Source organism: Ascaphus truei, unplaced genomic scaffold (genome assembly GCF_040206685.1).
Source record: "Ascaphus truei isolate aAscTru1 unplaced genomic scaffold, aAscTru1.hap1 HAP1_SCAFFOLD_790, whole genome shotgun sequence".
NCBI classification, from domain to species: domain Eukaryota; kingdom Metazoa; phylum Chordata; class Amphibia; order Anura; family Ascaphidae; genus Ascaphus; species Ascaphus truei.
Window position 1 is genome coordinate 119,347 of NW_027457125.1, and position 25,799 is coordinate 145,145.

The 25,799-nt window shown below is 46.2% G+C and overlaps 2 protein-coding genes across 2 annotated transcripts in view; both read right to left on the reverse strand.

Moving 5' to 3' along the window:
• Window positions 1-528: 528 nt before the first annotated feature.
• Window positions 529-7,843, reverse strand: LOC142486223 (uncharacterized). Its single transcript, XM_075584862.1, has 9 exons — window positions 6,934-7,843; window positions 6,099-6,191; window positions 5,345-5,449; window positions 4,321-4,430; window positions 3,735-3,929; window positions 3,118-3,280; window positions 2,029-2,194; window positions 1,669-1,763; window positions 529-1,219 (listed from the first exon to the last, which is right to left on the reverse strand). The coding sequence occupies exons 1-9, from the start codon at window positions 7,793-7,795 to the stop codon at window positions 1,128-1,130; spliced, it is 1,881 nt and encodes a 626-aa protein (XP_075440977.1). The 5' UTR covers window positions 7,796-7,843; the 3' UTR covers window positions 529-1,127.
• LOC142486225 (uncharacterized) overlaps window positions 7,809-25,799 on the reverse strand; it is a 30,649-nt gene continuing 12,658 nt past the window's right edge. Inside the window, exons 2-4 of the mRNA XM_075584864.1 lie at window positions 9,853-10,106; window positions 7,855-8,337; window positions 7,809-7,822 (exon numbers count right to left, since the gene is read on the reverse strand). Coding sequence (XP_075440979.1) covers window positions 7,809-7,822; window positions 7,855-8,337; window positions 9,853-10,000 — 645 coding nt within the window. The 5' untranslated portion in view covers window positions 10,001-10,106. The remainder of the gene's footprint in view (window positions 7,823-7,854; window positions 8,338-9,852; window positions 10,107-25,799) is intronic.

The window sequence follows — 25,799 nt, forward strand, 5'->3', positions numbered from 1 at the left end:
TTAATAATTGGTGCTGCAATCTTTTGTTTTGTGTGTGTGTATATATATATTGAAAGATTAAAAGATCCTTGGAAGAGATCTAAGGCTAGATCCTAAATATGGATCTAACAGAGTCAGAGGTTTTGGAACAAATAGGTAATGGGCAGCGTAAGAAGTTCAAGTGGTCTTATTCTGTCGTCAAGCTCTATGACAGAAGCGGTGGTCACAACCTGCGGATTAGATTTGTCAATTCACATTGATTATCTGTCACTGCCACTGATTTGTGTCAGTCTCACTGATTTTTAGCATCAGCGTTTTGTAGACCTCAATGGAGTCTCACTGATAAAAATCTGCATTTTTCCATTAAAGTGCCATATTTGTGTCCACAAACCCAGAATCTCACTGCTGTGAGTCCTTTGTGGTTAACCTCTCTGTGGTTCAAAACCTATGATGACAAATCTGGCTTTGTGATGTTTCATCATTTGTGTTGTACTCAGGTTTAAATAGAAGCTATGGCCCCATTCTTCCAACTCTGGTTGTTGTGTGTTCAGTGGTTGGTCATGGGAGGTAGTGGACAATCCCCTTATGCAAGTCATAGATTTTATTGTGGGGCGTGAATTCACAGGAAGTTTACGGTATTCATTTACTGTATACAGGGTTGGCTAAAAATCAGTCCCATAATGACAATGACATGTTGAATGGGTTAAACTAATGTTCAGTCCAACATAGGACCAAAGTGACCTAATGACAGTGACTTGTTTAATGGGCTATAGGGTCATTTCAATGTCATAGCAAATCAGTATACGAGGCTGTTGACATACTGTATATAAAAAAGTGATTTTATAGTGAATTACTGTAGTAATTTGAAAACCTTTGGCTACTGAACATAAATGAATGTACAAGAAAACGATTGATATATAATTCAAAGAGTTTATAATTATACAATAATAAATAAACAAATAAATAAATAAACAAATAAATTATTCGGCTATTGAAATACAAAAAAAATTTGCTTGTTCCTCTTGTTATTATACAATTCCAGTTTCCTGAGTCCTGCCTGCAGGGCTTGTCGTATCTGTCAGGTTCACATCTATGCAAACGGTCTTTTTAAAATACTCGCAATATACAGTAAGAACATGTTCATATTGCTACAGGAGATCCTGGGTGTTCTTTGCTTGTTCAAACATCTGCATGACCTTCACAGCTGGCACACAACCTTCCCTCAGTATTGTGATGGAGCCTATAAAGCAATTACAAACCATATTATTAATTCATTGATAAAGCACATTCTGAATGATTATTTTCTTTGTGCAAAATTGGTATTGGCTTAAAATGTCAGTCCCTTGTAAGACCAGATGGCACTAATCGCAGTGTCATGTTTAAGGGGTTAGTCCCATTTAGGACCAGATGGTACTAATCGCAGTGTCATGTTTAAGGGGTCTCCAGAACCAAAGTGTACTAATGGCAGTGACATGTTTAAGGGGTCAGACCCTCCTAGAGTTTGTGGTAAAACTACTGGTTCTCCCAAGTGTATAAATAAAAAGTAGTACTATCCATGGTTTTTAAATAAATAAAGAGGTTCTCCTGCTTTGAAATGAAAAAAAGTTGTGTAATTCCTAATGCCATCACACTAACAAATAAGGGAGTTTCCCTGTTTTATAAGGTATTTATTACTCATATATTACTCACCTTCATCTATTTTGGTGCAATTTACAACTGTGGACCCCACAAGCTCATTGGAATCTCCGTCACACAGAACCCCGTCCAGCTTGTGACTCAGACGCCTGAGAGAGAGAGAGACACGGAATTATGTACATATAAACATTTTAGGACTGGTGTACTAATAGCAGGGACATGTTTTAGGGGTCAGTCCTTTCTGGGAACAAAGCGTAATAATAGCAGTGACATACTTAAGGGGTCAATCCTTTCTAGGAATAATGTGTACTCATGGCAGTGACATGTTTAAAGGGTCAGTTCCTCCTAGGACCAAAGTGTACTAATGGCAGTGACATTTGTAATATTGAAGTATCTATACTGCATATCACTTACGTTATAACCATGTCATGGTGGGTGCTGTCAATTTCTCCACTGGGATTGGCGGATGTGATTGCTAAGGGACCGGTCATGTCGGTGAGATGAGCAGTGACTGAGTGATCGGGGACTCTTATCATGATTGAGTCCAGAGTCCCGACTTGCTCGTACGCTGGTCCCACACCTAAAACAGACGGGAAAGGGATTGAGTGACAGATCCCGGCTGTGTGCAGGACACACTGAGCACACATATTTCACCATGTAGTACAAGAGGGATAACACATGTCAGATAATACATACAGTACTGATGTAAAAGGCCCTTACATATATCTATGTGTCTGTTTGTCTGTCTATCAGAATCATTTGGAATTTCCATGTGCTCCGATTACCAATATTACAGATTAATGACTAACCCCCATAGAGAGACAGGATAGACATAAATTGATATTACTGCTGCGGCACAGTTTATTCGAGCATTTGCCCGTTCTGTGCCGCAGCAGTAGCCTGGCGCGCGCCCGAGAGTGACGGGCGCGCGCCGAAGCAGCGGAAGAGCGCCCTCCGATCGGGGCGCTCTCCCTACCGCTGCCGGGTCCGCCGGGTCCCCCGGAACCCCCTGCCGCTGTCCCGCGATCGCGGGACACCAGGGCTCCCTCGGGGAGCCCCTGGACGCGCGTGCAGGGGGCGCACGCTCCCGAAGACGCGTGACCGCGCGTCTATGACGCGCGGCACGCCGAGGGGCGGCCACTAGCAAGCCGGGAAATCTCCCGGCTTGCGGATCTGGCCGCAGTGTAATAAACTGTGTCGCCAGTGTATATAGTTACATACAGTAGTAGATGAGGTTGAAAAAAGACATACGTCCATCAAGTTCAACCTATGCTAAATATATATATGAAATTCAGGTAGAACAAAAACAACAGATGCTCAGATGGGGGATTAGTAGTGAATCAGGGAACACTACAATAAGTATAGTACACCTCTATTATAATGATGATGTATGAAATGTGTAGTACAAATACAATAAAAGTGAACAGAAAAGAATAAAAGCCTTGAAAGTCCAAGGAGGGAGAGAGAGGGAGACACCTGGATAATAAATTAAGGGACCGTTACCCAGTTTTTTGAGCCACTCTCCTTTCCGTACAATGCAGCTGATCCCCCCAGGATACACAGACTCCATGAACCTCCACAGCAGGGGGCTGAATGGAGGATCAATCTCCCTCAGCTGCTCTAGGTTAGAAATGCAGATGCAGATGGGCTTCTCTGAAGGGCGTTCCTGTGAAGTGATGAGAGAAAGAGGATCAGTTCCTAATCTAGTGATAGTTACAGGTGAAATCCCATTGCTCCCAGAAGTGTTCCTATAACGTCTCCTTTTAACTCCTCCCCCAACTGCTCCCTATAACTCCTCCCCCAACTGCTCCTATAACTCCTCCCCTGACTGCTCCCTATAACTCCTCCCCCAACTGCTCCTATAACTCCTCCCCCAACTGCTCCTATAAAATCTCATTACAACTCCTCCCCTTACTGCCTCCATAACCATTTACTATAACGCCTCGCCTAACTACTCCTATAAAAGCTCCATAAATTCATCCCCTAATTGCTCCTATATCTGCTCCCATCGCTGCTCCTGTAGCCTCCCCCAAAAAACAACCCTTTGTAGACAATTTAACAATCTAGTTGGCTCCCTTAATACAGTGGAATCTCCAGTTACAAATAATATGGCTTTTGACCTTGATGGAGTAAATTCTCTTGATGGCATCTGGGTGTTTGCAGGAAGCAGCCAGAGCATAGACTGTGTCCGTAGGAATTCCGCACACGCCTCCGCCCTCCAGCAAATTAGCAATTGTTCTTAAACTGCTCGTACGGTGCGACTGGGGTAAAATACACAGGCTGGATACTTCATCCTTCTTCTCTGGCTTCTGTTTCTATCAGAAGAGGAGTCAAAATCAGAGGAGCAGTCAAAATCAGAGGAGCCGTCAAAATCAGAGGAGCAGTCAATTTAAACAGGTATATATAAGCTATTAATGTATATAGTGTCAACTATATAAGGACCACAAAACAATTGAACGTATTTGCCCGAATATAGTGCTATGTTTTTTTCCCAAAAAATGTCCTTCCGAAAACTACTCGTATTATATGAGCAGCCTAACACCTTTTATTTTTCATGTAGAACACCTTCAAAACTGTAGGGTTGTATTATGCGAGGTCGCACTGTATTCGGGCCAATACGGTGTATATATATATATATATATATAAGTAAGTCCGAAAATATATCAGAAAAATATAATATAAACAATAAAATAAATATATTATTACTTTAAAGAAGGCAGGTCCCATTGGAATCAGATCCTTGTTGAATAAGCAGTTGGCAAGAGAAGCGAAAAATCCGTAGAGACAGAGGATGCTGAAGATAGACAACACAACAACTGGAAGGAGAAATATGGGAGTTATTGGTGTTATCCAGATATTAATAGCTCACTAAGAACAGTTTGCAGAAAGTTTAGAGGCATCATTATCTTTCTTAAACATTTTGGATCTTGTTAAAATCAACAATATGGCAGTTTGGGTTTGTCTGAAAATGAGGGGCCAGATACACTGAGGGGTGGGCAATTTACATAGGGAAGGTCCTGCTCTACAGACAGTGACATCACATGAAAGGGAGGATCCAGAATAAATAAAACCCCTCCTATGTTTCTACTTAAAGGGTCAGTCACATGCAGGAGCAATATGATAATGAGAGTAACGTGTTTAATGGGTTAAAGAGTCAGTCCCAGGTAGGAGCGAAGTGACCTATGACAGTGACATGTTTAATGGGTTAAATGGTCCCTCCCGCCTTGGAGCCACCTGGCAACCTTTACATGGGTAAGAGTTTCCGAATAAAAAAACTCTTGACTCATATTAGCGTGGACCTTGTCCTTTTCAGAAAGTCAATAAAGATAACTGGGGAGAGAGAGGGGGCTTTCCCTGGGAGAACTTTTGTTGAACACACAGTGACATCACATAAAAGGGAGCAGCCCGAGGAAATCAAACCCCGCCCAAGTCTCGGCTCATCACATTTACACACTGAATTTAAATAATTATTTGAAATTACATATACATGCAGGTGTCAAATGGGGTAAACAAAGTATCAATCACCCCAGTTGTGACCCTTAACACATGTTACTGCCATTAGTATACTTTGGTCCTAGAATGGAATGACCCCCTTAGACATGTTACTGCCACTAGTATACTTTGGTCCTAGGATGGAATGACCCCTTTAAACATGTCACTTCCATTAATACACTTTGGTACTCAGAAGTACTAACCCCATGGCTTCTATTAGACTTATTCCCATACTTACTTTCAAGAGGGAGGGGGAGAGTTTCCAATGTAAAGAGAAGGAAACAGACTATTACAGCCTCCATCGCAAGGGTCAAAAGGAAAAGGATCACGTTCGAGTGTGTAGCTGTAAAGAGAATATATGAAATGGTTGAATTTAACACTAAACAAATAAAATATGATATTAGTACCTAGAGCAGTGTTTCCCAACTCCAGTCCTCAGGGAACCCCAACTGGTCAGGTCTTAAGGATATCCCTGCTCCAGCACAGGTGGGTCAGTCAGCGGCTCAGTCATTTTGACTGAGCCACCTGTTCTGGAGCAGGGATATCCTTAAGACCTGACCTGTTGGGGTTCCCTGAGTACTGGGGTTGGGAAACACTGACCTAGAGGGAGTAGGAAGATGACATTTTGTCCCTTGGTATCTTGTAATAAATAGATCTTATGACCGCTCCCAATTAGAGATGGGCAAATGATTCACCAACATTCAAATTCGTTGTGACTATGGTGTTTATTCGCGGGATGGATATGATGCAATGCCGCGGGTTTACCTGAGATTATTGGCAAATATTCTAATTGCAGTTATTTGCATATCTGATTAACATATTTCCCAGGTGTCTCAGCGGTGCCCATTTTTTTGTGCACAGGTCTCTCTCCATTTGTTGTTTCAAAGTGTGTTTGAGGGGTTATATTTAGCACTTGACACTCTAACTACTGTAAGAATAGTCTCCTTCACTCCCAAAGTCAAACCCCTTTTGGTTTACTTCCCGTGACATACCTAAGACGATCAAAAATATGTTAATTATCAGGAAAGCAATTGCTCCGACTGTGAATCCCCCGTCATTATTTGCATCAATCGCTAGTGAAGGACCTAGAAAAAAGAATGATCAGATACTAAGTTTAATATTACACTGGAGAACATCATATGTTAGTCATTTAGCGGCAGTGCCAGAATACATACTGTATAGTATAATAAAATATAAAATTATATTTTTGGTGCCTTGGGACTTCTCTGTTTACTGTTGTATATTTGAGGTCAGTTTCCCAGTAGCACTCCATTTGGCACAATTAAATATACAGTATACATAATACTAAGGGTTTTGATTTTTATGTATTTCTAATTATAAAATTATTTAAAATATAAAATTAATGGACAAAGTACACACAAAAATGTATAAATATACATATGCATTTTTGTGAAAGAGAAAAAATGATTATTCACACACACACACACACGTTATTTCTTAAACTATTTCAATCACTGCTATTATTTAGTTAAACAAATAATTTGAACACACACTAATAATTTTATCTTGAAATGTTATCAATGGATCTCAGAGACAGTTTCTCTGATAACACTCTATTTAGTCTGCATGGAACAGAGCTCTGTGCTGGTTGGGAAGTGGAGCTCATCAGAATTAACATCAGAAGGTGCCGTGTGAACACTCTACTGCAGGCTTTGGGCCTAAATATGTATACAACGTAAAAACAAATCAAAAACTGCTAGGACAAAAGGGTTGGAATTATGATGTAACTGACATTGAGCTCATTTTTGTAGTCATGTGGGAGGCACAGAGGGGGGGAATAATTGCACAATTTAAAAGCAATATTACCTGCAAAACGTAGCCAGACCCAAGTTGCCCAGATAGCCGAGTAGCAGAACGGCAAAATGGAGCCAAATCTTCTACCTCCTTGAACATCAATCCTACAGATATACAGCTGAATAATAGTGCCAGGAACAAGAACCCAAGGGATGGATATATAAGCTTGAATGGGATCGTTAAAGGAACTCTGGATAGCAGCAATCGATGCCAGGCCGTTGCAGATGTAGAAGAGGGGATCAGACGGCAGGGAGGTGAGATTCTCACTGACAATTAACTCGGATTTTCGCAGACAGCACCTGCCTCTCAGCAGTATGTCCTGTAACTTGGCACTTGACATAACGATGTTTCCTACAGGTATGAGCAACTTCTCAGCGATTGAGTTAACAAGGCCGGCAAACGTTGTGTACAGGGAAATCACCGTGAATATACTGCAGGTAACCCCGAAGAATATATAAGAGCCCGAACGTGGGATCTGCTGGATTGTGGATATTGTCATTAAGACGAATGAAATATTGTGGATTATTTCTAGCATGTCCTTATTCAGCGACAGGAAGCAAAAAAGACAAGCGCCCGCCAGGAAGAACCAGTCCCCGACCAAGGACTCTCTGCTTTTCTCTACATTTGTGGATGTCAGAATAAATGTTAAGATAAACTCCCCCCAGGATATCACCAGCCAAAAGATGCCGTGGAATGCGAACTTAGTGGCGTGGTAAATATCGTCTCTGAGATAACAATAGTAGCTGGAGATGAATTGAGAAAGTACGTTGATGCTGATCCATATTGCACCCACATAAAAGATTTTCATGTACCCAAAGCAGTAGAAGGCCATAATGAAAGGGGAGATGGTATCACACATGTTACCCAGTGCCATGGGCTCAGCGTATTTAGTATTTTTCTTCTTCTCTTCTCCAGCAGCAGAGGAAGAGCTGCGGTTAGCAGATCCTAGAAGTAGGACGTTGAACAGCGAATTGCCAAATCCAGGGAGAACATACCTCTGAGTGATCCCCTTTAACAGCAGAGCTGTCGCTCCGTAAAGTCCGCACACGACTATGATTAACTCCAGCACTCCTGCGACCACAAGGGCCCAGCGGGCAAACAGCCCCACAGCCTCAAAGACAAGAGTCAGAGTAATCGCCCCGAACACGAAGGGCATGATGTAATTGACAGTGGCGGAGCAAAAAGACAAGAGGAGAGCGATGAAGATATAAGACACTAGGCCTGCCACCGCGCTCTCACTGACAAAGCTGTTGCTCGCGGCTGAGTCAGCTCCCACAAGGATGCGGGTGGCTCCATAGCTGCTCCACAAGGCGGAGAATGCGATGAAGGACGTCCCGCTCAGGTGGTCGTTCTTGCGAAAGGAGAGGAAGCCGGCAACAAGCTGCGTTAGTCCGCCAATCAAGATCAGGTGAATGCCTGAGAGAGGGAGGATGATCTTAGTAACATATAACAAACTATATATACAGTATATATACAGTATATACACTGTATAGTGGAACTGGAGTTAGTACAACAGAAAGGGGTGCAATCAGGGGGAAAACTGTATATGCTATACACAGGAGAAAATGGAACCCTATTGATGCACGCTCCTCTACTGATTAAACAAAATAAATACATTTGAATGAAATTGAACTACACACAAAAAAATGTACGATTTAAAAACCAAAACTGAGCGCAAGTGTGTGCCAGTGACTAGATGAACTCTAGTTACAGTGTGTCATGAGTCTTAAAATCGCACACTTAATATCCATAATCACACCAGATAAATCTGCAATTAGGACACAATAAATGTGAAGAAAATAAGGCCAGAACTTTATCAAGATGAAGTGATGTACAAATGTGTCAAAGTTCAGCCTGCAAACTTGTAGACCAACCTCTCTATTTCTTTTGAAAATCCGCAAAATGTTTTTCAAACCTTTTGTTAATCAACACATGTGAACGCATGTCATTTCAGCCATTTTGCTGTCTTCTTGCCGCAAGTTTTTTTAGTTCAACGAAGCAAACTTTTTTGTTCACTTTTAAGCGAATTTCACTTTTGCTTAGTGTAAGTTTCGCCTAATTAAGACACAGCAAATAAAAATATCCCTTGTGAGCACAGTCACATGTCTTAGACAGGTCTGGAAACCTGCTTTTCACCATTATCCCTTAGCAAATAATGCTTCCATTGCAGCTAGGGATTCTGGGAAATTACATGCAAATGAGCACACATAATTAGGCTAATTTATATTTTGGCTTAGTCAAGTTTTTGAATTACGAAATTCAAAAAATGTTTAAATATAGAGGCGACTTTTATCGAACTAAGACAAATGCGTGAAATGTTGGACTAGAGTAGAAATTTACAATGGATCCAAATTATGGCTAAAAGTTTACATCTCTATCAAGATACTCGACAAGACTGACACATCGATCTCCAATAAGTTTGGTTTTCTTCACATATATTGAGTTTGCTAGGTCACTTCTCTCCTTCGTTGGGCTGAACCTTTAACCCATTAAACACATCACTGTGGTCAGGTCATTTTGGTTCTACTGTACATGGGATGGACCCTTTAACCCAATAAACTGTCACTGTCCTTAGGTCACTTTGATCCCACGTGGAACAGACCCGTTTATCCATTAAACACATCACTGTCATTAGGTCACTTTGGTCCTACATGGGACTGGCCCTAAACTTGTCACTGTCACCATGAGGACCTTTGGCCTTGATTCACTAATTTGCTGGTGCAAGTTATCGAACTTCCATCCAGCATTAGCTGCCATTGACTTGAATGACAGATGACGCTGGATCGGGGAGCAGTACCTCACATCAGCGCTTAATGCATCTCCCCCTTTGCTCCTATACTGTATGTGACTGTACATATATATATATATATTTATATATATACTGTAGCTATTGTCATTTTATTTAAATAGATTCTATCATTTGTGTCTCACCAGCAAGGATATTCTCCACTCCTCCAGGAATGACGGAAGTGCTGAATAAAGAAAAGTTCTGCAAACACACAAGGAAAGCGCTGATTGCGTTCGCAAGAAGTCCGAGGACGGCAGGTTCGCTGTAAATCACAGCAGTAAATCCCTCCATGGCTCACTCGTATATTCGGTATGAAGGCGGAACTGTATTATTTTCAAGGGTACTGGTCAATTCCTCCAATTAATTAATGTACCATATGCAAAAAAAATGGTAATATCTGAAAATAAAAATAAATGAATAAAGTTAATTAACTAAATAAAAAATCAGTAAGTAAACTTTACAGTAAGGGCAGTTACAAAGTGGGATTCATTACCCATTGGGGCTGTGATGGCAGATACAATAGATTTGTTCAAAAAAAGGTTGGACATCTTTTTAGAAAGGAAAGGTATACAGGGATATACCAAATAAGTAAACATGTTGATCCAGGTACACTATTACTGTATATTACCTAACACACAACACCACTACATTTAATTTACAAACTATAAGTATATATGTATTCATAGTATATACTGTAAGCCTTGTGTTTTATAAAAGTAGTGTCTTTGTACTGTATGTACAGTATTAAGCGTATCCATTGAAAAACTGAATTATAAATACTGCCACTGGCAAATGATCTATAATTATTATTTTGTAAGTATTTAGTTATACAGGGAAAATATACTGTGAGCAAAACAGGTGAATCTTATGCACTCGTTTTTAATTTACAAAACCAGAGCACAGCTACTATGTAACATTACTTCCACCACCATAATTAACACTTACCACTGTGTTCCATCCAAGGTTGTGTATAAAGCACCCGTCTCTTCTTTACTTCTCTTTGCTCTGGACCACTGTTCACAGCTCCTCAGTGCAGGATGTGTGTTTCACTGTGAATACAGGTTATATATACTGTGCAGATGGCCGTTAGAAAGGGAGGAGTGGTGCACCTGGCATTTCCCTGTCTCTATATTTCCTCCTCTGAATACCTTTCATTAAATCTATTTCCTCATATATCTGCTCTTTGTATGTCCCCTGTGACCCTTCACCCATTAAACATGTCATTGTCATTAGGACACTTTTGCTTGTATATTGAACAACTGACCCTTTAACACATTTAACATGTTACTGTCATTAGGTCACTTAGTTTATATGTGTGACTGACCTTGTACCCCATGGAACTGACATTATCACTAAACATATCACTGTCATTGGGTCACTTTGCTCCTACATGGGACTGACCCTTTAACCCATTACACATCCATTGCTGCAGTGGCTATGTGAATACTAAGGCTAAGGCCCCGCTCCCAGAGTCAGCGCACCTGCGCTGCTGACAGGCGGTGCGCTGAGATACACAGACCGCGATCTGCGGTCTGTAGGGAGCGGGAGCCGGAGCGGGAGCCGGAGCGGGAGGTGGGCGGTTTGATCGGGAGGTGGGCGGGAGGTGGGCGGTTTGACAGGGAGGGGGGGCGTGGCTTGAGCGGAGGGACCCGCTACTCTCCCCCCCTCCCTCCACGGACTCGGGCTGGAGCTGGAAGGTAAGTTTAAACACACACACGCAGGCACTCATTCATACACACACACTCACACACACACACACACACACACACACACAGGCAGGCACTCACGCACTCATACACACACACGCGCGCACACACAGGCAGGCACTCACGCACTCATACACACACACACACACAGACAGAGGCAGGCACTCGGGCACACACACACACAGACAGGCACTCACGCACTCAGACACATACACACACAGACAGGCACGCACTCAGACACACACACAGAGAAAGGCACTCACCTGCTTTCACTCCACACTCCTCCCCGCTCCCCGAAGCCTCTCCTCCTCCCGAAGCCTCCCCTCCCCATTGGCTCACAGCCACACACGTCACGCGTCAACGCTAGGAAACACCATTCTCTGGTGTCTCCAGCGGCTGACGCGCTACAGCGTGTAGTGCTCTGTGCAGCCAGGGGGGACCGGGACCGGCTCGCGAGGATTCCCCTGCTGGTGGGGAACTCGCGACCCGCCGCCCGCGCCAACGAGCGCAGCGGGACCGAGGCCTAAGCTACATATTGGTGGCTACGTTTGGTAGCTTTGTATTCTTATCAGACTCACATATATTACCTTCCTTGCCTTGGTGAGCTCGGATCTTATCAATGTTTCTGCTGCAGCTGTCAGCTCATAATACTGTTATGTACATTGCACACCGGGCTCTTACACCGCAGGCTAGTTGAGCATCACAGTTAACCCCTGCAAGGCGGCGTTACTCCTTGCGTTTGGACTTCCACATATATAGGGATTCGTTTTTCTGTTTGGTTTCTACAAATTTACCTGGGGGTGTGTATGTGTCTAGTAATATTGGAACAGGGATATTTTGTGTGTATTTGGGATATTGTCACCCTTGGTTATTGTGACTGGCCGGTCATTGGTTTCTCTCGGGACCTTGTCCCGAGAGTCTCCGTACGTTCAGGGTCGCTCCCCCTTTTCCCTATGTGCCCCCATCAGTATGTTTAAAGCCATCCGCATTATTTTTTAATCCGACACTTTATCATCTTCCTGTCAGGAGGTTTTTCTTTTGTCTGCCTGTTTTTCATGTGTTATTATCTGTAACTGTTGTTGGTGTCTAGATGTGTAGTTAATACACATTTTGTTATTTTTGGACTATTTTATGCATCTCGTGTTGATATTTTTGCAGATATATCTGAGTGCTTATTATAGGGTTTTCTTTGTGTCTTTGTGTGTCCTATATTGGTTTGTGACCCTTAGCACCGCCAATCCCACTTTATATTTTCGGGGAGTATTGTTTGGCATTAGATATCTGAGTATTCACACGGCTGTCCTGATTGCGGTATTGTCTTTGTGTGTATCCATTATACATGTCACTGGCATTAGGTCACTTTGGACTTGTGGTCCACACATTGTCAGGGGGCTTTGCATAATAATTGTATAGGAGTCTGTGATATTTGAATGCGTTAATCATAATTTATATAATGTGTTAAATATGTGCCTGAAATAGGTCTTGTGGTGCCGAAAGATGAGTGTGGTCCGGATCACAGCTGACTGTGCCGGTAACATTCTATGTACAGCACTATATTGTAACTGTGAAGCACTTTGGGCCCCATTGGAGAAAACACGTTGTACTGTATGAAACACACTTATTAGAAGTGTGTGCCCCTAAATCTGTGCTCTTATCGCCATCTGCTGGAAATGGAAGGATTTGCACAGGTCAAAACTCTGCTTTCTTTATGCATGTAACGAGCTGAATTTCCAGGTTAAATTTGCATTGTCATGTGTAACACAGTGATTAAGCTGCAGCTGAGGATTCTGGGCATGACTTGGTATGTCAGTTTTAGCTTCTGGATTTTACACATGATTCACAAAACTTGCCCAGATACTTTCTCATAGAGTTTCTTACTGTATACAGTACCTAACTTTATTGCCTCATATAACCACTCCCTATAACTTATCCCATTAATCCATATAACCGCACCCTATAACTCCTCCTATTGCTCTATATAACCGCTCCCGTTAACTCCTCCTATTGCCCCATATAACCGCTCCTTATAACTCCTCTTATTACTCCTATAACCGCTTCCTATAACTCCTCCTATTGCCCCATAAAACCGCTCCCTATAACTCCTCCTATTGCCCCATATAACTGCTCCCTATAACTCCTCCTATTGCTCTATATAACCGCTCCCTTTAACTCCTCCTATTGCCCCATATAACCGCTCCCTTTAACTCCTATTGCCCCATATAACCGCTCCTTATAACTCCTCCTATTACTCCATATAACAGCTCCCTATAACTCCTCCTATTGCCCCATATAACCGCTCTCTATAACTCCTCCTATTGCCCCATATAACCGCTCCCTATAACTCCTCCTATTGCCCCATATAACCACTCTCTATAACTCCTCTTATTGCTCTATATAACCACTCCCTATAACTCCTCCTATTGCTCCATATAACCGCTCCCTATAACTCCTCCTATTGCTATAAATAACCTCTCCCTATAACTCCTCCTATTGCCCCATTTAACCGCTGAGCACAAAACCACACGCACTGAATCCAGGACCCCAAAGTTCTTGACAATCAGTGTAAATCCCTCTTTAGCTCGAGAACCGCCTGTGATCGACGGGGCAAACCTCAGTAGAAAAAACAAGAAAGGAACGCAGCGAGGGATTGGGTAAGAAAAAGGACATTTATAAATGACTTATTGCTATGTGTCTGTTGTTCACCTCGTACTCTTTTTGTAGTGCTGTAGTAACTACTCATCATGTGATATCACTTTACTAGCCACTATATATGGCTTTTTATTGTGCCTGTCAGATAGCCCCCTGATGAAGTATATGACGCGAAAATGCGCAGTGGCCATCTAATTACCACGAAGTAATGTCTCATACCCAGTATCTCCATGGGGCTGCTGAGTATCCGTCTTACAACAGACTGGGTGATGCAGTATATGTGTGTTTCCATTCAGAACTCTCACCGTCAGAAATGGAACACGTGTCGTCATCCAGATACGCTCTTATCGCCATCTGCTGGAAACAGAAGGATTTGCACAGGTCAGAAATCTGCTTTCTTTATGCATTTAACGAGCTGAATTTCAAGGTTAAATTTGCATTGTCATGTGTAACACGGTGATTAAGCTGCAGCTGAGGATTGTGGGCATGACTTGGTATGTCAGTTTTAGCTTCCGGATTTTACACATGATTCACAAAACTTGCCCAGATAATTTCTCATTCAGTTTCTTATACAGTACAGTGCCTAACTTTATTGCCTCATATAACCGCTCCCTATAACTCCTCCCATTACTCCATATAACCGCTCCCTATAACTCCTCCCATTACTCCATATAACCGCTCCATATAACTCCTTCTATTGCTCCAAAAACCCTTCCCTATAAATCCTGCTGTCACTCCATATAACCGGTCTCTAACTCCTCCTGTAGCTCTATATATAACCCCTTCCTATAACTCCTCCTATTGCCTCATATAACCGCTTCCTATAACTCCTCCTATTGCCCCATATAACTGCTCCCTATAACTCCTCCTATTGCTCTATATAACCGCTCCCTTTAACTCCTCCTATTGCCCCATATAACTGCTCCTTATAACTCCTCCTATTACTCCATATAACCGCTCCCTATCACTTAAAGAAGCATTTGAGTAGCACTGGATAATCATGGACACATGACACATAAAGCTTGGCCCCCTGCAGACGCACTTACTAGTATTCCCTCCTACTGTCTCTGTACGTTCTCCCTACCTACCAATTAGATTGTAAGCTCCTCGGAGCAGGGACTCCTTCCTTAATGTTACTTTTACAGTATGTCTGAAGCACTTATTCCCATGATCTGTTATTTATATTATTTGATATTTATATATGTATTACTACTGTGAAGCGATATGTACATTTATGGCGCTATATAAATAAAGACATACATACAATACTCCTATTACTCCATGTAACTGCTTCCTGGAACTCCTCCTATTGTCCGATGTAACTGATTCCCATAATTCCTCCTATTGTTCCATATAACCGCTCCCTATAACTCCTCCTATTGCCCCATATAACCGCTCCCTATAACTCCTCCTATAGCCCTATATAACTTCTCCCTATAACTCCTCCTATTGCTCTATATAACCGCTGAGCACAAAAGCCCAAGCACTGAATCCAGGACACCAAAGTTCTTGAAAATCAGTGTAAATCCCTCTTTAGCTCCAGAACCGCCCGTGATCGATGGGGCAAACCTCAGTAGTAAAAACAAGAAAGGAACGCAGCGAGGGATTGGGTAAGAAAAAGGACATTTATAAATGACTTATTGCTATGTGTCTGTTGTTCACCTCGCGCCCTTTTTGTAGTGTTAACTACTCATCATGTCATATCAATTTACTAGCCACTATATATGGCTTTTTAGCGTGCCTGTTCGACATCCCCCTGATGAAGCATATGACACAAAAATGCGCAGTTGCCATCTAATTACCACGGACACCCAGGACAGGCAGTCTTGCGGTCCCGTTACCCGCGCACGTTGATCTTGCGCGGCCTGCCTGCCCGTCCCTTTGTCTCCGCCCCCTACTGCGACGCGCGGCGAGTGAGCTCGTCCAGCCTCCCCTCTGACTCACGCCCTAGTCTCCGCCCCATCCTGGTGACGGACAGGACTGGCATGGGAGTGACTTGCGCTCCGGTCTCCTCCCCCTGACCTCAGTGACGTGCACGGGTTGGCGCGCTCAGTCCCGCCTCCATTCCTGATCAGGCTGCATCATAGGGCACACCTGTGTGCACCAGCAGCCTATAGGATTCGGTTTCCTGGTTCCGCCCTGGCTCCCCATTGGAGAATCTCCCTTTATATACCCTCTGGCTCCAGATACCCATTGCTGAGCATAGTCTTGTGTGACGCTGTGCCTTGCTACATTGTGTTCCTGTATCCCCTGCCTTGCCTGTTGATCCTGCCGCTGCCTGACCCTGCTACATACCTTGGACTCCGCATCTCTCTACTCCTGGACCTGGCTACACACCCTGACGATCCGATGCTCTCCAATCCTGAACTTGGCTACGTACCCCGATGATCCGCTACTCTCCAATCCTGAACTTGGCAACGTACCCTGATCCGCTACTCTCCAATCCTGATCCGGCAAGTACCCTCTACTACTCTCACATCTGTACTCCTGACCTGGCTTGCATAACCAATCTACATTCTAGGCGCACCCTCGTGGCTGTGGGTTGGCGTTACTCAATACCCTACCTCAGCACCGCGGTCGCACTTCATTTGTGGTGAGCTACGTGTTACAGTTTGCTCAGCCATGCAAACTTAGACCCCGCTGAGGTAGGAAGAGTCCTGAGCACACACGCAAGCTACTGTACCTGTCCAGTATTGAAGAAAAATTAGTGGCTAGTGATCAAAGCATGTGCTCCCTTCAGGAGAACTTCAGGTCTCTCACCTGTACTCTCCAAGAGCCTCACTCCTCTCTTGCTCCCGCTGTTTCTGAGTCTGCCACTACAGTATGTTCTTCTCACACATCTCTCAAGAAACCCGGTTACCTACCCCTAACCGCTATGGGGGTGATCCCCACGAATGCTGGGGATTTCTTAACCAGTGCTTTTTTAAATTTGAAATGAATCCGTCCCGTTTCACAGCTCCCTGCGCCAAGGTGGCGCATATTGTCTCACTTCTTATAGATAACACTCTTGCCAGGGCCTCTCCCATCTGAGAACGGAGATCTGACCTTACACAAGACATCGGAGCCTTCACCACGGAGTTCCGGAAAGTGTTTGATACACCCGGCCGTAAGGTGCTTCTGCACTATTTCATGTCTCCCAACGGAATCGCCCTGTCGCTAGATTCGCACTTGAATTTAGGACTATAGCTGCAGAGACAGATTGGAACGATGAAGCCCTGTCCGCGGCCTTTTGGCAGGGGTTATCCGAAGCCTTGAAGGATGAGCTGGCAACCTATGATCGCCACACCGATTTGGAAGAACTAATCACCGTTTGCATCAAGGTGGATCATCGTCTTCAGGAAAGGAGATCAGAGAGGGTTCATCATCGTGTCACTCCATCCCAGATGACTCCCGGTCAGGTGAGCCAATCTGATATTCCGCTCCCGGATACTTCTGAATGCAATTGGAGGGTACCAGTCTTTCCAAATCCGAGAAGCAACGACGCAAGAATGTCGGTTTATGTCTGTACTGCGGTACATCTCGACATTTTGCTTACTTCTGTCCCCAAAGTCTGGAAACGCAAAGTTCCCATGAGAGCCGGGGGAGTCTCATTGGGAACGCTTTCTCTTGCATTCTTCTCCCTATCACTCTCTTTGGGGAGGGCTTCCAAGTCTCTACGCTTGCTTTCATCGATTCAGGTTCGGGGGGAAACTTCATAGATTAAGCGTTCGCAGAACGTCATCTGGTTCCTATCAGGCGTAGAAGAAGTCCCAATGCTCTTGAATCCATTGACGGAAGACCTCTTTAGCCGGCTTTTATCTCACTGGAGACGGAGGTACTTCATCTCATAATTGAGGATAATCACTTGGAAAATATTCAACTCAATGTTATTCACACACCAACCATCAGCGTGATCCTTGGCCTTCCCTGGTTACAGATTCATAACCCCCGGGTGGACTGGCTTAACAAAGAACCCATTCAATGGAGCTCTTTCTGCAATAAGAACTGCATCATTGAATCAAGTAGTATTGGTGGTACCACCGTTTCTGAGGAAAAGGAAAGGGTACAATTGCCAGAGGAGTATGCCGAGTTCCGGGACGTGGTCAAATCTGAGGTTCTTCCTCCACACCGCCTGTTCGATTGCCCCATTGATCTGCTTCCAGGTACTACGCCCCCCAGGGGAACCTCTTACCCATTGTCTATGCCCGAAACCAAGGCAATGAAAGAATATATTGCAGAGAATTTAGAGAAGGGATTTATACGTAAGTCCACCTCTCCTGCAGGCGCTGGATTCTTCTTCATGAAAAAGAAGGACAGAGCCTTACGCCCTTGCATAGACTACCGGGGACTCAACAATATTACCGTGAAAAATCGTTATCCTCTCCCCCTCATTTCTGAACTTTTTGATCGATTACAGGAGCTAATATTTTCTCTAGATTAGATTTACGAGGTGCCTACAATCTTGTCAGGATCCGTCAGGGTGACGAATGGAAAACTTCTTTCAACACCAGAGATGGACATTATGAGTACCTGGTCTTGCCTTTTGGTCTGTGCAACGCCCCAGCCGTGTTTCAAGATTTCGTCAATTAAGTTATTAGGGATCTTCTCAACTCCTTTGTAATCATCTATCTCGATGACATCCGAATCTTTTCTAAATCTGAACTGGAACACGTTAATCATGTGAAACAAGTGCTCCTTCGCTTAAGAGAGAACAGACTTTTTGCCAAACTCGAGAAATGTAATTTTCATCAAACTTCTACTATTTTTCTTGGATATATAATTTCTGACACTGGCATCACCATGGATCCTGCCAAGGTCAAGGCAGTACTGGATTGGTCTCAACCCACCACACTTGAAGCAGTGCAGCGATTTCTTGGATTCTCAAATTATTATCGCAGGTGTAACCAGAACTTTTCTTCTTTAGTGGCTACGCTCAGGGCATTAACCAAGAAAGGAGCTTCATGCTTCATGGCCCACTTCCGCACTTCAGTCTTTTGCACTTCTCAAGAAGGCATTCGTGTCCGCCCTTGTTCTTACCCATCCTGATCCCAAACTTCCCTTTACTCTTAAAGTTGATGCCTCTGATGTTGGTGTTGGTATTGTCCTGTCCCAGAGAAAGAATCCCCTGTCCAGGTTTCATCCTTGCGCTTTCTTTAAAAAAATAAAAATTCTCTGGACGAATGCAACTACGATATTGGGAATCGTGAACTCCTGACCATGAAATTAGCTCTCGAAGAATGGAGACATCTTTTGTAAGGTATTGAAGACCCTATGACCATCCTAACTGACCACAAAAATTTGTTATACATTGAGGGAGCACGTCGCCCTGACTCTCAAGACGACTGGGCTGAACTCTTATCCTGGACAGAATTCGCCCACAACAACACTGGAATCTCCGTTCTTTGTGAATTACGGGTTCAACCCGTCAACTCTTCTTCTCGCTCTACCTTCCTCCGGGGTCTCAGCGGCCGATGACAGAATCAGGGAATTACAAAACCTTTGGAAAAGAATCCAGGTCAACATCAAGATAACGGTCAATAGGCAGAAGACACAGACAGATCGCTATCGCAGACCGGCTCTGGATCTCCAACCTGGCGACAAGGTCTGGCTGTCATCCAGGAATATCAGGCTGAAGGTCCCCTCTATGAAATTTGCACCCAGATTTCTTGGACTCTTGAACTAACTTAATTTGTTCAAAGGTTGTAATATTATTCGTACCGTCCAGATCCTTAAGTCTACTGAACCCTTTCTGGTTCCAAACTACAAAATCCTTGCTAGTCAGGTCCGGAGCAAAGTCAGGATTATCAAATAGTAGGGTCAGTAATGAGTGTTTAGTGGTCAATGAGCATCTAAATTTAGAAGCCTCCCATACTGATAGCAAGTTGGCCATTGAGGAGAGTGGTTCACGTATGGACTTAAGAATCCTTTTAGGCAACTACATAAAATTCTGTAGTTCCAAAGGCACGCAGATCCCTCCCTCCAACTCTACCCACCTCTTACAGCTAGGGTTCGTGTGCCACTGCAAAATTTGACATAATTGGGCTGCCTTGTAATATGGCAATAAGCAAGGTACCGCCAGCCCCCCCCCCCCCCACCCACTCACCCCCGCTAGTGTTGGTCTTCTCATGATCCTACTCTAGACTCTCGGTCTTTTACAATTCCATATGAATTTGGAAATCAGAGACTGAAGAGAGTGAATGACCTTAAGCACCACCGGCACTGGTAGGGTTGGAAAAAGATACCGAATTCGAGGGAGCAAGTTAATTTTAATACAATATAATTTGCCAATCCAAGAAATGCCATAGGTAGACCATTTTCTAATATCTCCCTACAGAGTTTGCAATAGTTTAGGATAATTCACCCTATACAGTGTCCTATACTTATTTGTAATCTGTACGCCTAGATATATAATGGCCGAGGGTTGTCAATTAAAATTCAAGTTGATAGCTATCAATTTTTAAATTTCTTTGGCTAGATTGATGTGTAAAGCCACGGAAGTCACAGGTACTTTTAAAGAAAAAAAGTGATGTACAGGCAGTCCTCGGTTATCCAACAGAATATGTTCTGGAAGTAGCATTGGATAGTGAAACTGTTGTAAATTGAGTCCCATGTTAATCAGTGGAGGTGAGCGTTGGATAACGCATTCCGGCATCGAAAAATGGCCCATAGGGTTGCATTGTAAAGCGTTGGATATGCCATTCGTTGTAAAGTGAAACATTGGATAGCGAGGACTACCTGTATTTGCACTTGCTATCAATTATCACACGTTGTTATTATTGGTTAGCAGATACTATTTAAGGACTTCACAAATTAAGTCTCCTATACCCCTGAGGAAGTCACATGACTCATGATGAAACGCATCGGGACTGCCCCCTTTTGGGTGCTACATCACCACGCTAGCGTTTGTGTGAGTCTGATGGAATTATTCAGCCTGTCTTCACTCTGTGGGAAGAGATACTATCTCTCCCTGGCAGGGCCGTCTTAACCTATTGGCACGCTGGCAGTTGTCCGGGGGCCCCACGAGAATAGGGGCCCCATGCTAGGGCTCGCAGCGCAAGCACGAGGGCAGGCGCGGCTGGAAGTGCTGAGACTGGGGGCGGGGGTGGATGGTGGCTGAGCAGGAGCACTGTGTGAATGTCTGTGCAGCCTGTCCCTGATTGGAGGAGCGGAGAGCCAATCAGAGGAGAGCGGGGGCGGAGCCCACACCCCGGCGGCCCAGAGTAGTCTGTGTCCTTCCTGGCAATAAGCTAAGGACATGATTTGGGAGGTGATGGGGGAGCCAGGGTGAGATGATGGGGGAGCCAGGGTGAGATGATGGCGGAGCCAGGGTGAGGTGATGGGGGAGCCATTGGGATGGGGGAGCCAGGGGCATGTGGGAGCCAGGGTGAGGTGATGGGGGAGCCAGAGGGATGGGGGAGCCAGGGTGAGGTGATGGGGATGGGGGAGCCAGGGTGAGGTAATGGGGGAGCCAGAGGGATGGGGGAGCCAGGGTGAGGTAATGGGGGAGCCAGAGGGATGGGGGAGCCAGGGTGAGGTGATGGGGGAGCCAGAGGGATGGTCAGCCAGGGTGAGGTGATGGGGATGGGGGAGCCAGGGTGAGGTGATGGGGATGGGGGAGCCAGGGTGAGGTGATGGGGGAGCCAGAGGGATGGGGGAGCCAGGGTGAGGTGAGGTGATGGTGGAGCAAGGGGGATGGGGGATGGAGGAGCCAGGGTGAGGTGAGGTGATGGGGGAGCCAGGGGGATGGGGAGCCAGGGTGAGGTGAGGTGATGGGGGAGCCAGGGGATGGGGGGCCAGAGTGAGGTGAGATGATGGGGGCCAGAATGAGCTGAGGAGATGATGATGGGGGGCCAAGATGAGCTGTGGTGATAATGGGGGGGTATATTTTATATGTATTGGGGAGGTGAAGGTATTTTTAAATGTATTGGGGAGGTGGGGGTATTTTTTAAATGTATTGGGGAGGTGGGGGTATTTTTTAAATGTATTGGGGAGATGGGGGTATTTTTTAAATGTATTGGGGAAGTGGGGGTATTTTAAAAATGTATTGGGTAGGTGGGGGTATTTTTAAAATGTATTGGGGAGGTGGGGGTATTTTAAAAATGTATTGGGGAGGTGGGGGTATTTTAAAAATGTATTGTGGAGGTGGGGGTATTTTAAAAATGTATTGGGGAGGTGGGGGTATTTTAAAAATGTATTGGGGAGGTGGGGGTATTTTTTATATGTATTCGGGGGCTGTGGGGGTCTAGTATTGTGTCCAGTATTTTTGGACAAGCCACCTGGCAACCCTACTGTATACACAGACCAGAATTTAACACTAATTTTCCGATCACCCGCCTCAAAATTCAAATCTCCCGCTAACTCGGTAGAAGGAGAAAAATGACGACTTGTTGCGGAGAGTTGGCATGTCTGCATTCGCGAGAGAAATTTTGCCGGGCCCAGTGCGCTGCTTTTCCCGGGGGCCCACATTGCTGTTAAGACGGCCCTGCTCCCTGGCAACCAGCCCCAGCACCATTCTTGACTGTTGCGAGTACCCAGGGATGATCACAGGTGACTGCCAATTGATGCTGATGATCGCTTCATGACCGGATGTACCTACAGTACCATCATTCCACCATGAGATATTATCATTAAAGGTGCTTATTAACACCATCCTTGTGAGTGTGCGTTTCTCGAGGCTTTTTAATTTTTTGGTATTAATTAGGGTGACCAGGCGTCCCGGGTTTGCCGGCACAGTACCGTTTTTTTCTGTGATGTCCCGGCTGCCTGTCCGTCCCGGCAATGTCCCGGTTTTTCTCCCTGGTCCCATTTGTTTTGTATAGTAGGCGCGGTGGCGGCGAGGATGCGGCAGCCCGGCCGGTGAGTATTTTTTGAATTTCAGGGGGTTGGGTTTCTTCTAGTAGAATATGCCGGGCCGCGCGGACAGGGAGGTGGGAGAAGGGAGGTGGGAGTGGGGATGTTTGGCGCTTTCCCCCCCTCTGCCTGCTGCTGCCCAGGCTGGAGGTAGGTGTGGGGGGGAGCATGGTTGGCGGGAGCGCGGATGGCTCGCATGCGCATGGGGACAGTGCGAGGTTGATGTTGGGGAACTCCCTGCTTCTGCCCAGGCGCGCGGCCTTATCCCCGATAGGTGGAGAGCGGAGCCAGGTCTGGCGGGCGGGTTCTCCCCCCGTCCGGTCCACGGGCTCGGCGAGCAGTGACTACCCCCGCGCCCCACGTGTTGATCGTCCCCCTCGGGTGCTTGCGTGGGCCGGAGGATGGGAACGGGCAACGGAAAAATTCTGGCGGTGCGCAGAGGGAGGGGGGGGAGGTGTGAAGGGGGCAAGTGTGCCCAATCTGTGGGGCAATTGTGCCCAATTTGTGGGAAAGTGTTCCCAATCTGTGGGGAAAGTGTGCCCAATCTGTGGGGCAGTGTGCTATGAATTGGCTAGCAGCTTCCCCCCCCATCATCAATGTTGGTCTTGCTGCAATAAACTCTTATGTACTTTATTCTCTCCCTCCTCGCCCTCCTCTCCCTCTCCCCCCTCTCCCTCGCCCTCCTCTCCCTCTCCCCCCTCTCCCTCTCCTCCTTGCCCGCCTCTCCCTCTCCTTCTTGCCCTCCTCTCCCTTCGCTTTCTCCTCCTCGCCCTCTCCTCCGCCCTCTCCCCCTCGCCCTCTCTCCCTCTCCTCCTTGCCCTCTCTCCCTCTCCTCCTTGCCCCCTCTCCCTCTCCTCCTTGCCCCCTCTACCTCTCCTCATTGCCCCCTCTCCCTCTCCTCCTTACCCCCTCTCCTCCTTGCCCCCTCTCCCTCTCCTCCTTGCCCCTTCTCCCTTCCCTTTCTCCTACTCGCCCTCTCCTCCTTGCCCTCTCCCTCTCCTCCTCTCCCTCTCCCAGTCTTTGCCCTCTCTCAGTCCTCGCCCTCTCCCAGACCTCGCCCTCTCCCAGTCCTCGCCCTCTCCTCCTCTCCTTCTCCTCGCCCTCTCCTCCTTCCCTCTCCTCCTCGCCCTTTCCCTCTCCTCCTTGCCCTCTCCCTCTCCTCCTTGCCCTCTCCTCCTCGCCCCCTCTCCTCCTCGCCCCCTCTCCCTCTCCTCCTCGCCCCCTCTCCTCCTTGCCCCCTCTCCCTTCCCTTTCTCCCCCTCATCCCCTCTCCCTCTCCTCCTCGCCCCCTCTCCCTCTCCTCCTCGCCACCTCTCCCTCTCCTCCTCGCCCCCTCTCCCACTCCTCCTCACACCCTCTCCCTCTCCTCCTTGCCCCCTCTCCTCCTTGCCCCCTCTCCCTTCCCTTTCTCCCCCTCATCCCCTCTCCCTCTCCTCCTTGCCCCCTCTCCTCCTTGCTCCCTCTAACTCTCCTCCTCGCCCCCTCTACCTCTCCTCCTCGCCCCCTCTCCCTCTCCTCCTCGCCCCCTCTCCCTCTCCTCCTTGCCCCCTCTCCTCCTTGCCCCCTCTCCTCCTTGCCCCCTTTCTCCCCCTCGCCCCCTCTCCCTCCCTCGCCCCCTCTCCCTCCCTCGCCCCCTCTCCCTCCTCCTCCTCTTTTCCCCCTCTCTCCCTCCCCTTTCTCCCCCTCTCCCCTCCTCTTACTCCTCTCTCCCTCCTCCTCTCCCTCTCCTCTTCTCCCTCTCTCTCCCTTTCTTCCTCGCCCCCTCTCCCTTCCCTTTCTCCCCCTCTCTCCCTCTCCTTCTTGCCTCCTTCTCCTCTCCCTCCTCTCTCCTTCTCTTTCTCTTCCTCTCCTTCTCTTCCTCTCCTTCTCTTCCTCTCCTTCTCTTCCTCTCCTTCTCCTCCTCTCCTTCGCCTCCTCTCCTTCTCCTCCTCTCCTTCTCCTCCTCTCCCTTCCCTTTCTCCCCCTCGCCCCATCTCCCTTTCCTCTCCCTCTTCTTTCTCTCCCTCTCTCTCCCTCTTCTTTCTCTCCTCTTCTCTCTCTTTGTCTCCTCTTCTCTTTTCTCTCTCTTTGTCTCCTCTTCTCTCTTCTCTCTCTTTGTCTCCTCTTCTCTCTTCCCTCTCTTTGTCTCCTCTTCTCTCTCTTTGTCTCCTCTTCTCTCTCTTTGTCTCCTCTTCTCTCCTCTTCTCTCTCTTTGTCTCCTCTTCTCTCTTCTCTCTCTGTCTCCTCTTCTCTCTCTTTGTCTCCTCTTCTCTCTGTTTGTCTCGTCTTCTCTCCTCTTCTCTCTCTTTGTCTCCTCTTCTCTCTCTTTGTCTCCTCTTCTCTCTTTCTCATCTCTCATACCTGTATGATGGGTATGTTACATAGTAGATGAGGTTGAAAAAAGATGTACGTCCATCAAGTTCAACCTATGTTAAATTTAGATGTTAATGTTCTAACTCTATTTTTTGCTCTTCTTTTCCGTTTGAGAGGAGGGAGTCCCTCACCTCTTCAGCCACACACCAGGAACGCTGGATTGCTTACAGACGCTCGGAGAGGCGGATACAGTCGTGGATTGCAGCCACTAATTTATTTGGTAAGTACCGCAAACATGCTTGAACCTAGGGGCCATGAAGAGTGTCTCTCGCAGCGGAGAGTGTCTCTCCCAGTGAACGGTAGACGGGGGCCGTGGAGAGTGTCTCTCGCGGCGGAGATTGTCTCTCCCAGTGAACGGTAGACGGGGGCCGTGGAGAGTGTCTCTCGCGGCGGAGATTGTCTCTCCCAGTGAACGGTAGACGGGGGCCGTGGAGAGTGTCTCTCGCGGCGGAGAGTGTCTCTCCTGGTGGACGGTAGATTAGGGCGGGTGGAGGAGGGCTCCCCCGCCGGAAGATACCGAGAATAGGGATGACAAAGGACTAAGATTATGGCTG

Coding starts and splice junctions, on each gene's coding strand:
- LOC142486223 (XM_075584862.1), bottom strand. CDS start 7,795: ATGGCACTGGGTAACATGTGTGATACCATCTCCCCTTTCATTATGGCC. Junction 3,930..4,320: donor TGGGACCTGCCTTCTTTAAA/GTAATAATATAT, acceptor CTCTTCTGATAG/AAACAGAAGCCAGAGAAGAA. Junction 1,764..2,028: donor CACCATGACATGGTTATAAC/GTAAGTGATATG, acceptor TCTCTCTCTCAG/GCGTCTGAGTCACAAGCTGG.